The sequence below is a fragment of the Rutidosis leptorrhynchoides genome, chromosome 4 (genome assembly GCF_046630445.1).
Source record: "Rutidosis leptorrhynchoides isolate AG116_Rl617_1_P2 chromosome 4, CSIRO_AGI_Rlap_v1, whole genome shotgun sequence".
Classification (NCBI taxonomy): Eukaryota; Viridiplantae; Streptophyta; class Magnoliopsida; order Asterales; family Asteraceae; genus Rutidosis; species Rutidosis leptorrhynchoides.
In genome coordinates, this window is record NC_092336.1 from 50,454,686 (window position 1) to 50,468,766 (window position 14,081).

At 31.9% G+C, this 14,081-nt stretch overlaps 1 protein-coding gene across 6 annotated transcripts; it reads left to right on the plus strand.

Moving 5' to 3' along the window:
- Positions 1 to 3,305: 3,305 nt before the first annotated feature.
- On the plus strand, positions 3,306 to 10,028 carry LOC139839508 (uncharacterized). 6 transcript variants are annotated; one of them, XM_071829585.1, is made up of 9 exons: positions 3,306 to 3,455; positions 4,514 to 4,687; positions 5,405 to 5,597; positions 5,683 to 5,742; positions 6,335 to 6,409; positions 6,516 to 6,551; positions 6,673 to 6,738; positions 7,191 to 7,259; positions 7,658 to 10,028. In XM_071829585.1, the coding sequence occupies exons 5-9, from the start codon at positions 6,354 to 6,356 to the stop codon at positions 7,725 to 7,727; spliced, it is 297 nt and encodes a 98-aa protein (XP_071685686.1). In that variant the 5' UTR covers positions 3,306 to 3,455; positions 4,514 to 4,687; positions 5,405 to 5,597; positions 5,683 to 5,742; positions 6,335 to 6,353; the 3' UTR covers positions 7,728 to 10,028. The 6 variants fall into 6 exon arrangements, 5 of the variants coding, with proteins under 5 accessions (XP_071685686.1, XP_071685685.1, XP_071685684.1 ...); XR_011756973.1 differs by lacking the exons at positions 5,405 to 5,597; positions 5,683 to 5,742 and having other exon boundaries at positions 4,514 to 4,617; positions 7,658 to 8,123; positions 8,239 to 10,028; XM_071829584.1 differs by having other exon boundaries at positions 4,514 to 4,617; positions 5,469 to 5,742.
- Positions 10,029 to 14,081: the final 4,053 nt, after the last annotated feature.

Here is a 14,081-nt window from a genome sequence, read left to right on the forward strand (position 1 = left end):
TGAGATAAAGCAATATACATACGCACATGTTATATCAATTTCAAAGGGGGAAATTTAAAAGAAATTTCCAAATCACTTATTCTACAATTAAGTTTAAACAGTTTCATAAACCTCCAGACTCTCATAACCAACAACACGTTGAACTCAATTCAAGTGTCATACTAAAGTCTAGGAAATGTGATCGAGCCTTATAGTAATAAATGTGATTTAGTATTATTATTATAAGTAGTATATAAATAAATATAAATTTATTACGGAGTAGTTGAGTTTTTAGATAGTGAGTTGGGTTTTAAGATAGAAAATGGAATATACTCGATGATGGTGAAAAGTTGAGTCTTATGGTGGTTAATGTGATCGAGTCTCTTAGTAATAAATGTGATTTTAGTATTATTAAAATTGTCCCATGTTTCAGTATTTTGATATTCGTTTTGAATTGTTTAATGTTGAAGATGAAAACTATAGGTTGTATAATGTATATGGTTAGATAGTCATGAGTAATACTAAGTAGGTCTGTAGCTTGTGATAGTAATACATGATAGTCATTGAAGACAAACTATTAGAGTAAAATCCGCAACTCCAAGACTTAAGAGATATTTTGAAACTTTCCCATAATGTTACTTTAATCTTGCATCCCTATGTTTGAAAAGGAAAATAGGTAGCAGGTTATCTTAAAGGACGAAAAATAACATGAATCAATAGTGGGGGGGAAAATATGGATAAGAGGTTGGGTTTGTAATATTCAAACAACATATAAACGCTACTATGACACTATGATGGTTAAAAATTTATGTTTTTGTTTTAAGACCACTTCAAGTGTACTCGATCTATTATTTTAGCTCAAACAATTTAGGATGTTTTGTGTATTCTTATGTGTTTTGACTCACATATCTTTTACTATCATATAAACATCATGTAATACATGAGTTGAAAGCTAAAAGTCGGATCTACGGCATGTCTACATCCAAAAAAGCATGCTCTTTAAGTTTCAAGGGAGAAATTATAACCGTTTAATGTTTGTAACAAAATGATTAGATAAAATGGAATAGGGTAATTTGGGTTGAGTTTGTTAAACGGAATTTTCAAAGTTACATATTATTCAAATCTTGTAATCTAAAAGACACCTTAGTTGAATAAGTTTTTTAGTAAAATGGCTAGACATGTGTTCGATGTCAACCGAAAGTGATTTATTTATCTTTTGATTTGCTACTCAACCTTTACCTCATGCACCCATTATTATCATTCCACCCTAATTAAAATTCATGTATAGAGAAGTAAAGCATCTAGTAATAATTTGAGGTGTTTTGAATAAAATCAAGTACAAAATTTCTAACATAGTCTACATGACATACCTTCAATACGCGTTCATTTTAGTTGTGAATCTTGTTTGAAGGTGTTGACCGCAACATGTTATGGAATACAAATTGCATCATATGCCTTTCCTTCTTATTTTAGCTAATCCGTATGATTGTGATGATCGAGGAAATAGGTTGTCAAAATTCAATTAATAATTTCTCAATCGTTTGCCACTACTGAGTATTTTTAACTAATGGAGAAGAGAGTAAAACATTCAAACTAATTAATAATATGTATATTCAACCATAATAAAACATATTACTTACAACTGACAACAATATATGTCGCTAATTCCTTAACATGATTGTTTCACACTTTTATCTTTAATTAAGTATCATTTGTATTGAATAAATAAAGCAAATCAAACAAAAATATATAAATATGTAAATCAATATCTACCAAACGACATACAACAGATGTCGAATCAAGATGAAAATAGTTACGGTAAAAATTACCTTAATCACATACTCACCCACAGTAAAACATATCTATTACTTACAATTAAAAACTATATATAGCGCGTAAAAATTACCTTAATCACATACTCAACCACAATAAAACATATCATTACTTACAATTAAAAACAATATATACCGCTAGTTAGTTAACATGATTCGTTTGAACGCGGATCATTGATTTCACACTCTCATCTTTGATTAAGCTTCCTCTGCATTATATAAATACAGTAGATAAAAAATAATTTATAAATATGTAAATCAATATCAAACAAACGACATACAACATATGTAGATTCAAGTTGAAAATAGTTACGACCAAAATTACCTTAAATCCTTAATCATGCAACATACATATCATGTGGGTTAGATAGTCTGAACATTTCATGGAGTTTGAATGAGCTACTTAATACTTTTAATTTCTTATTCTTTTGACATTCCTTCTTATCAGTTTACACTATACCATTTTAATGTAATTAATATGCAATGTTTCATCTTTTATAACTTGCATATTTACGAACATTATTTACTACTCCGTGTAAGTTATTAAGTATCATAAGATAGGGTTAAAACATTTAAGTTAATAATTTATTTATTTTTCTTTGATTAGTAAAAGGATTTATGGGACTCATTTATTGACAAAAGGAGTCACTCTTTATATATGTATAGATAATATTATTAATTATTAATGATTTGAAGAAAGAAAATAAATAAAAAATAATAATATAACAACTTATACACACCAAATTTTATATATATATTTACATATTTACACACCATTGTTCGTGAATCGTCGGGGATGGTCAAAGATTAAATGTATCCATGTAAATAGTTCAAAAATTTTGAGACTCAGATTAATAGACTTTGCTTATCTTGTCGAATTTATATAAAGATCAAGTTTAAATTTGGTCGAAAATTTCCGGGTCGTCACATAAATCCTTCTCATGGTTAGGATAAATCTGACCACTTGGCGACCCTGTTTAATGCTGAGGTCCGTGGATTTCCTGCTGACTTTAGTGATGACTTTTCTAGGTTTTTCGTCAACCTACAGTTGGTCTGGACGACAACTTCCTGACCTAAATCAAGAAGCGCGTTTCTTTTTCGGAAGACTTTACTTCCTTTTAATGATGGAATTGATTCATCGTGTAGATCCATCTCTTCCAGTCTTTCTAAATAAAGGATGAAGTGTCGCTGATGTGTCACTCAGTCTTTTTAAAAAAACATGTCATGGTTAGGAGTGGTCTTAACAAAATATTACTCGAAAACTACAGCCCATCTTATATACTCCGTGTGTATATATATATATATATATATATATAATATATATATCATATAATAATAAAGTCAACTTCACCTAATCATTTTTAAAAAATTTTAAATGGAGCAAGAAGGACCTTAGGATTAAAAATCATATTTCAATAACAACCATTAAATTAGTTTGTCTCTCACATAAATTTATAAATTTAATTGTTTAATTAGAACACTACCCTAAACAAAACACCAAAACAAACTCTCAAAATACTGATACAAAAACATCACCGTAAGAGGAACAAAAATGTGCAAGCACTCAACAGAATTAGGGTTCGCAAAAATTGTTATGTACCGAAGCATTTAAGCAGATGCAATTAGGGTTTGCAAAATCAAAATGTTAGTTGAATCTCTATCTTCTTCACGGTTTGTTTAACTGTTTAATGTTATCAAAGCTTTTGTTTAATAATTCTGAAACTTCATCATTCGATGTTCTTCAACGAATTTTATATAAACGACTTTATCAGTTCGTAATTACAAAGTAATTTTGCGAACGATTTCGTAAAAGTAGTAGATCAGGTCCTGGTCAAAATATGGGTGAAGCTATGGTACGGGCTGGGTTGACTTAAACTACTTTTTGTCTAGAATTATATGATCAATATTGATTTGAATTGAATAAAATGGCCCGGTAACTACTGATCAATAAGGGTGTAAGTTACGGTTTCAATAGCTTTTTGCGATTGGTGGTGGCCATAGTGGTTGTACGTTAATCACGATATACAACCGGTTTGTTTGTGCTTAAAAATGGGTTTCTAAAACCGGCTTTTACTTATCTCCGCTTAAATATATTAATTTAGTTATGTTGTTGATTGTTTTGTGTATGCTGTGATTTCATAGTTTTGTGAGATTATACTTTAGGTTATGTACCGTAACTTTGTATGTAATTAAATTTGTTGTAGATCTTGCGATATGAAATCTAATAGGTTTGATTGGATCAATCATGTTTGCTAAGCATTGAGATTTAGTGGTGTATATTGAAATTTTGAGATTGTAGAATGTTGTGAGATCATTGATCATCTAGAACAAATATGAATGGAGATAGAGAATAAATATGAATGGTATATATTAATAAATTGTGCCTAACAATATTATTCAAGTGTATATAGTTTATTATGGTATAATAGGTTATTATATGGTAAATCATTCGAGTCTCTATATCTCTTACTATATTCTTTTGCTATGTGCCAACTATATATCTAAGATGGTATCAATTTCACTTATCTGTTTTGTTTATTGTCAGCCAAAAATGGCTATTGAGTTCCCCCCCCCCGTTTTGTGAGCTGTGTGTATATGCTATGAGAACATATCAATTTATGAAGTTTGATTATGGGGTGAACATGAAATATTAATGCTAGGCCTCCTTATGTTTGAGGTAGTAATGAAGTTATGTGATACAGGAATATTGGATGCGTTGACCACACTTGATAACTTAGATGAGCAATCCAAGAACACGAAGCAGATCCAATAAGCATCGATTGGCACATTTGCTGAATCTGATTACGTATTGTCTCTTATCCTTTAATAGCTATTAGTCAAAGAGATTCATTTGGCTTTTATAAAGTCAAATTCATGTATGTATGATCAAGTGATTCGCATCGCTCGGTGCATCTTGGGACCATTTTGGCTGAGGACGACTTCCCTTGCCCTAGAGCTTGGTTGGTTCCTTTTAGTTGGGTAGTTTCGGGGGTGTCTACCGTAAAGGTGCATGAGTGGTTTTTGGTTTGCTAAGGGTGGTTGGCTCTTTGCTTGCGCAACAACTTCCACCCGGCATGCCCTCAAGTTGCTGTCCACAAGGTCTTTTGGCTCTTTTATCGAGGCAACGACAAGCGTCGTTTTAGTGGCGTCTTGACTGCAGCTCAGAGCCTAAATTGATTCTTAGGCATGCTTTAAACCCCATGAAAATCTGATTCTACCATCTTCATAGCGCCTCCCCTATATTTTATTATTATTACTATTATTATTATTATTATTATTTTTATTATTGTTTTTTATTTATCTTTGTATGTTTTAATTTATTTTTTAATTTCTATTTTCTAGCTAAAAAAGTCTTTTTTTAGCCGGAGGTCCTCACGGAAGCAATCTCTCTACCCTGGAGTAGAGAGGGGGATGAATTTCCTTTACCGTGGGTGGAGAATTCTCTCGACTCGTGGTAACAGAAACGACTTCTCTTCTAGTTTAGGGTAGAGGAAGGATTGTCTACACCTTACCTCCCCCATACCTCGCAGGCGCGGGATTGGGTATTGTTGTTGTTGTTGTTGTTGTTGTTGTTGTTGTAAAGTCAAATTCAGTTGACTTTATAATGTCGAGCGTACTAATTTTTTAATTTAGATTGATGGGATATTTTTTGCTTAGAGTATAAATAAAGTTGTATGGGTCGAGCTCGAGTATGGCTGCAACTGGTGTGCCCGCATTAGATGTAATCAAGACAATATTTCAAATACATGGTCGACCAGAACCGATGTACACACCAGGATAATGAAAGTAGTCAACTCAATATTGCTTTAATTCAGGAACTATACAATAACAATCGTAATGAAAGTGCTGAAATACTCATATTCGTCTGTAGATAACTTTGTCATTTAGTCACAAGGTGTTCGATATTGATAAAATGTTGCAAGTGCTTCAGGTCCATTGGTTCTTCTTTACTGTTTCGATTTTCATGATGTTTGTTAGTTGTTGTTTCCTATTTATAAAATTGCGGCTGATATAAGCATGAAAAAAAGGTTCAGCGATTTAATATAAGTAATGTTAAAGTTTATTAATAGTTGATTTTTTTATATCTTTTTAGGTGTGCATATTCATGTTGATGATAACGATGATATTAAAAAGTTTATATACAGCTACAATACTAAAATAGAAGGATATCAAACAAGATTTGATTGAAAGTGATGCACGTTTGATTGTTATACTCCACATAGTTTACGGAAGACTTATCATTTTTGTGTTCATCATGTTCATAGAATAAGTTGCAAAAGTTTTTATACATAATCCCGCGAAGTCGCGGGTTTTAAACTAGTTTTATTATTAAATGGCTTACACATAAGCCATCCCAGCCCATACTTAAGCATTCGTCCTATAAACAGTACTGATAACGTTTCAGTATACCTAACCCTAAAAATGTCAAGTCGGTGAGTAGATATGAATTGATTATACAGTCGCCGTTTGTTGCTTATTTTTTGCAGCAAGTTTTAATCATGTTCTCTATTAATTTTTCGCAGCAAGTTTGTAAGCCAGGGGATGGAATCTGATAGTTCGGATGAGTTATTTGAGCTTAAAGGCTCAACTGTCGATCGGTAAGTTAATTAATATCATGTAATTGTGATTTCTCTTTATTTTTTGTGAGTGTTCATCGCTTAATTTTTAATGATTAATCGTGATGTCTGTATTAATTTTTTGCAGCAAGTTTTTTGAGCTTGAAAGCCCAGCTACTCCTCAGTAAGTGTATATGTTTTTAATCAAATTATGTATTATATTTATATAATATATATAATAATGATATGATCAAATGTAGATCTGAAGAGATTATATGATAGTGATTTTTATTTATTTTTTGCAGCAACACCCCAGAGATGGATTGCTATGTGTGTGTTTCTGATTTTGTTGATGACAAAACTGTTTCTAGGTAAGACATCAAACTAAAATCTATACACATACACTATTTGTTTGATGTTATAATCAGATTCTGCTCTGTTTGTTTGTATGTGTGTGTGGCTTTTTAATTATTTATATATTATTCAAAGATTCTATGCAATTTTGGCTCAGGTTATTTTATTAATATCCTGTTTTGTATATAGTTATGATTATAAAAACGTTGTCCTAATTATATATTTTTTTCTTAAATATAAACTAAAACTAAAACGTATGAGGCTAAAAAAGCATACAACAAAGTATAAGGTAATTATTAAAGTTGCTAAAGAGGTGAATTGAAGAGATATGAGCTGAGTCTGCTATTATGTAATACATAGGTTAATTAATGTCTTTATAATTACCATTAAGCTGATGTCATTTGCAATAGTAATTTTGAATTTTTAAATTTGTAACTTGGTATTAATAGCTTTATATGGTTATGTGCAGTAAGCCTAAAATCAAGGGGAAAGAGACAATCACTGAGACTCTACTACCATTAGGCAAACATGCAATTGTGTAAGTGGTGTTTTTTTTAATGAATTAATTATGTTTTTAGCAATTATGTTAGAGTGCACTTGGTTTGCCAGGGGGAATGAGAATGGGAATGGAAAGGGAATGATAATAGGATTACAAGAAAAGAAAAATGTTAAAGTACTACAAGTCATTATAAACAATCTTCTTTAATTATAAAAACGTTGTCCTAATTATATTTTTTTTTCCTTAATTATAAACAAAAACTAAAGCGTTTTAAAGTTGCAATTAAAAAAGGAAATTATGCTATAGTGTACATAGGTTAATGTTTTTATAATTACTATTAAGCTGCTGTCATGCGTATAAGTAATTTTTAATTTTTAAATTTGTAATTTAGTAGCAATAAGTGGCTAATAAATATGTTTTTATATGATTAATTGCAGTAAGCCAAAGGAGTCTGAGATCCACCATGTACTACCACCAAAACATGGCAAACATGCTGTTACTGAGTAATATTATTTTTTTATTTTATTTTTAATTTTGTCATGATTTTTTTAATGTAATTTGTGATCTTTTTTTCAATGAACTAATCAGTGGGGAGCTTTCGTTTAGGGTTTATAATAAGGAAGGGACGGGCCACGTGTAAGTTTGCTAATAATGGTTTTTTAGCAATGAATTTGAAGTGAGCATTATACTTGGCGAACGGGTAGGGTTGGGTCAGTTTGGGTAATGGGTAAAAATATTAAATGGGTCCAATTGGGTCAAATAGGTCTTTTACTATATACATTTATAATATTATTTTAGTGATGATGTTGGGTACCTTTCAAAGTTAATCCATCATAATCGAATGAGACACGTGCAGCATGCAAACTTGCCATCTCAACCTGAAACGCGTGCGACTGCAATCAGGTATGTTTGCTTGTGTAAGAATAATGGTTGTTGTTTTAAAGGGTATATAACCATATTGATATCTTTATTATTATATTTATATATTTTTATTAATTAATTAATGTGTGTTATACAGGAAACTTTGTTTGTTGATTTCTTGCAAATGCAACAAACGTAAAGTCGATGCGGAAGCAGAGTCCCGTGCTGCTATCAGTGAAGTCCTTGCTCAGGTTAAGGCAGAATCTAAGGCCCAAGCAAAATTTAGGGAAGATCTTCGAGTCGAACACAGCAGGTTTCTGATGGAGTATCAGCGTGAGAAGCAATTTGTAGAGAACATGGTGACTGATTTGCATCTAAAAACATGACATGATGTGTGAGTCATGTTTAAAGACATGGATATCTTTGAGGCTGAAGCCCGTGCTAAGCTTGGACAACAGCTCAATGACAGATTGGTAGCCCAAACAAGGGAATTTCGTGATGAGAGGCGCGTTTTAAAAGAGTTGCTGTTAAAATCAAGTTATAATGCTGCTGAAGCTTCACTATCACTCCAGATTATGTAAGTTTTTTTTGTTAAATTTATTCAGATTACTTTAATTTGCACATGACAGTTTAGCCAAAAATTGATAAACTTTTAATTGGTTTAAATCTTCCAATCTAGTTATGTCTTTACAGGAACAATTGAAACCAATTGAAAGCTTATCAATTTTTGGCTAAACTGCCATGTGTAGATTAAAGTAATCTGAATAAATTTAACAAAAAAACTTACATAATCTGGAGTAATAGTGAAGCTTCAGCAGCGTTAAAACTTGATCTTAACATCAGCTCTTTTAAAACGCGCCTCTCTTCAGAAAATTCCCTTATTTGGGCTACCAATCTGTCATTGAGCTGTTGTCCAAGCAGTGCACGGGCATCAGCCTCAAATATTTCCCTATCATGAAACATGTCTTGCACATCATTCTTTGTTTTTAAATACAAACCAGTCATCATATTCTATACAGATTGCTTCTCACGCTGATACTCCATCAGAAAACTGTTGTAATCGATTCGAAGATCTTCCCTAAATTTTTCTTGGGCCTTAGATTTTACCTTGACCTGGGCAAGGACTTCACTGATAACATCACGGGACACTGCTTCAGCATTGGCTTTACGTTTGTTGCATTTGCAAGAAATCAACAAACAAAGTTTCCTGTATAACACACATTAATTAATTAATAAAAATATATAAATCTAATAATAAAGATATCAATATGGTTATATACCCTTTAAAACGACAAACATTATTCTTACACAAGCAAACATACTTGATTGCAGTCACACGCGTTTCAGGTTGAGATGACAAGTTTGCATGTTGCACGTGTCTCATTCGATTCTGATGGATTAACTTTGAAAGGTACCCCACATCATCACTGAAATAATATAATAAATGTATATAGTAAAAGACCCATTTGACCCAATTGGACCCATTTAATATTTTTACCCATTACCCAAACTGACCCAACCCTACCCGTTCGCCAAGTATAATGCTCACTTCAAATTCATTGCTAAAAAACCATTATTGGCAAACTTACACGTGGCCCGTCCCTTCCTTATTATAAACCCTAAACGAAAGCTCCCCACTGATCTGTTCATTGAAAAAAAGATCACAAATTACATTAAAAAAAATCATGACAAAATAAAATAAAAAAATAATATTACTCAGTAACAGCATGTTTGCCATGTTTTGGTGGTAGTACATGGTGGAGATCTGAGACTCCTTTGGCTTAATGCAATTAATCATATAAAAACATATTTATTCGCTACTAATTTAAAAATTAAAAATTACTTTTACGCATGACAGGAGCTTAATAGTAATTATAAAAACATTAACCTATGTACACTATAGCATAATTTCCTTTTTTAATTGCAACTTTAAAACGTTTTAGTTTTAGTTTATATTTAAGGAAAAAAAATATAATTAGGACGACGTTTTTATAATTAAAGAAGATTGTTTATAATCACAAGTTTGACACCATAAGCTTTGACAAATACCAAATTCTAATGTGATTGAGATGAGTTAACCATTTTTACCATTATAAAAGAGAGAAATTTCGATGCACTGGTCAACCTTAAAAGTCCAGTAAAATCATTTTCTACTATCATGCATCTATTACCTTTAAATAACAAACAAGAACAATATGAAGTTGGAAGCTGATTTTAACTACATATGAATCAGCATATCCACCAAGATATGTGTACAGATTAATAATTTGAGTTGCTTAGTAATTTAGTATATAACCAAACCATATAAGATCATATGTTATGATTAAACATAACACGAATCGATACTTTATTATGACCTGTCTTCATTATATACATGATTGTAAGGAATAGTAACGAACATGGGTTTAGATTTACATATTATATTATACCTACATTCTAAAAGGCATAGGGTAAATGAATAGTATATGTATCTATATATCTAAAAGGTATAGTCAAAATGAATAGCAAACCTCACAAGTTTTACAAACTACCCCCAATCTTTTACGCATTTACATTTTAGCCTCAAAGTATATAATAGTTAACTTCATAGCTTTTATAAATTTATCACAAACTTTTAACATTTTATACTTTAACCATTAAACTGCTCACTCATTATACCAAAGTGAATAGTAAACCTCACAAGTTTCACAAACTACCCCCAATCTTTTACTTATTTACATTTTAGCCTCAAAATATATAATAGTTAACTTTATAACTTTTATAAATTTACCACAAACTTTTAACATTTTATACTTTAACCATTAAACTTCTCATTCATTATAAATCGACCACATACTTTATATACTACCTAATAGACCAAAGACGATTAATAGTCACCATGGGCGTTTTCTTCCTTTCACTTTTTTTTTCCCTTTTCCCACCTTTTTTTTTTCAAAAAAACCCCCATAGTTTGTTCAAATATTAAAATCGACCCCTCAAAGTGTCAAATACTCATTTTCATAAAAAAAAATTAAATAAACTCCACCCAAATATTCAACGGGCCATATCTTCTCGCTCGCAACGAGTTAAATTTTTCTGACACCATCGTTAAACTCGAAATAATTTTAGGAGCACACTACTATACGCAAAACAGACGTTTTTTAAAAAAAACTCTAAATATTTGAGGTACTTTTCATACACGTCGATTTTGCGTTAAATTTTTAAAAGTCGACAATTCCATAGTGAAACGCGGAGATGTACATATATTGTTAATTTAAAATAACATTTAAATCTTTCACGGATTATACCTTTTAGTTCGAATCGAATTGCGCTTCAACGATATCATCTTTAGTCACGAAATAATTTTACAAACTAAACGCAATATAATACATTGAAAACCGAACTCCGGCGCGAAGCGAGGGTTCGAACACTAGTTAATTTCATTCTTGAAGCAAAATTCAGAAAACTCAAAGAAAAGTTGTTCAATAAATTATCATTCCATACCAGATCCCGCAGATCAGTTTGTCGTTCTTCATATATTTACCTCAAGTAATCTTCAAATCCATTACTATCCAATAACAAACCTATGATATTGGATAACTAAAAAAATGCGTTTAAATGAATCCAATAACATTTGGCAAAAAAAGGTAGTCAAATAACACATAGCAGTTTACCTCAACCACATGTATCATTAACTATCGCATACCCTTCCATAGGTACCAAGCACTCATACTACACTTGTTACCATATTTAAACAGACCCTCATCATGCTATGTATGTGTACAAATACAAGACATGGCTCGAAATGCAAAGGACTCGGAACGTATATCATGAAATTGCCTTTACTGAATCAATAATGCACTTACGCAAACCATGTTACAGATCTATCCAAACTACTTTAATTCATGATTAAAGTACCTTGCATCTATTCTTGAAATATCCATTATCAATGAAAGTGCACAGAGCACTTGTACCAATAACCATAAAAGATTATCAATCTTTTATAACCATTTCACAATGGGTTGCAGAATAGACGGGTTGAACAACTAACATGTTAATAAAATGTTAACTGATTGAGTGGGCAATCGAAACTCATCGGGGTTGTTCTTTTATGTTAAGTTGTAGTTGATCATGTGCCCTATTTTCTTCAATCTACCTTGCTTCATTAATGGCTATACCCTCAATATCACATCCCGAGTCTGACTCTCACCCTGATCCCATATCTGTAAATAAATACAAAAAACCAATATAAATGATATATCTAGAAAACAACTTTTTTTTCAAAATACGTAACATCATGACGTGATTTCCCCCATACATGAACATAAAGTCCTGCTCGTGCCAATTTTATGAACTTGACAAAATCAGACTTTCCCACATAAATATTCAGTATTTATTTATTTTGCAACTTAATTATACCTTCATAGAAGATGATTCATGCCCATTACAAAATCAACGACTTTGCAATCTTCAGCTCTTCATCCTTTTACATGATGGTTCATGTACTTTCATTACAATCAAAGGAGCGGGTTCGTGAACAATAAAGAGAGTACTTGCCATTAATTTCCCGACAACTTTCTCATCATTTTTACCAAGTAGTTTAATTATCTAATTGAACGTCTGCAGTATGAGGACATGCGTGAAATGTGAGTTATAGCTCAAAGTGATTACTGTTATCTGATATAATTGAGAAATTTTTTGACATACTATCCAAGAACTATAAACATCAAGGAAGATAACTGAGTTGCCTTGATTACCAACTAAGTAGAGTTATATAACACATCATCAAAGTAAGAGAATATTTCATATGTATGAACAACATTTACCCATTAGAATATAAAAAGGTACAAAACACATAAAAGGTATATTATCTAATAATCATACATGATCACATAAGTGAGGCAGTAACATATACTTGACATTGCAACCCTGAAAAAAGTACTTTATACTAAGCAACCTCAAGTTATATGAAGATTGACAATAAAAACCTTGTCTTGGTAGTAACTGTCTTACCTCAAGGCGGTACAAATATTGTAAGGATATTAGGACTCAAAACAACGCAAGTGATTCAACAAGATCACTCACCGATAGTAATTCTACAAGATTACTAACCCACTTAATGAACGAAAGATTATAAATGCAAGAAATGTAAATCGACACAAGAGATAACGTGGTTATATGCAATCGTTGTGATTGCTTTAGTCCACGGACCAACTAGAGAATGTATTTACTGAATATTTGTGGTGTGTTTACAATGAGTTACAAGAGGGTCTATTTATAGAATGATTTAAGGAGTAAGCTAAAAATAATTCCTTGAAGCTTCATGTGAGTTTCCTGACAGCTTCATGGAGGCTACATGTGAGTTTCCTGACAGCTTCGTGGAAGCTACATGTGAATTTCCTCACAACTTCGTGGAAGCTACATGTGAGTTTCCTAACAACTTCGTAGAAGCTACATGTGAGTTTCCTAACAACTTCGTGGAAGCTTCGTGTGAGTTTCCTGGAATCTTTCCTCTAATTGTTTAAAGTTCTCCATATCTCCAACAATCTCCCACTTGGAGACTTTGAACAAACCCAACCTTCGTCAACCCAAAATATCAACGATCTAACCAAGAACGTTAAACCACCATTATACCGCCAAACTCCATTTGGGACACGCACACTCAACACATACTTCGGATGAGCAGACTTTCGATACAAGGTCTTCAACACTACTTGTTAGAATTGAAACATTAACTCTCTAATTCTCTAGTTGGGGTCTTCTCTCATCAATTCATTAGAAGACCAATTGAGGTAATGCAAAAACTCAATTTCTCTGTCGTAACAACCTTAGTAAACATATCAGCAGGATTCTTCGTACCAAGGATTTTCTCCAATAATAAAGTACCATCATTTATATGTTGTCGAATAAAATGATACCTTATCTTGATGTGTTTCGTACGACTATGAAACACCGGATTCTTCCCAAGATGAACCGCACTTTGATTATCACAATTCAAGACGCAATAGTCTTGTCTTTTAC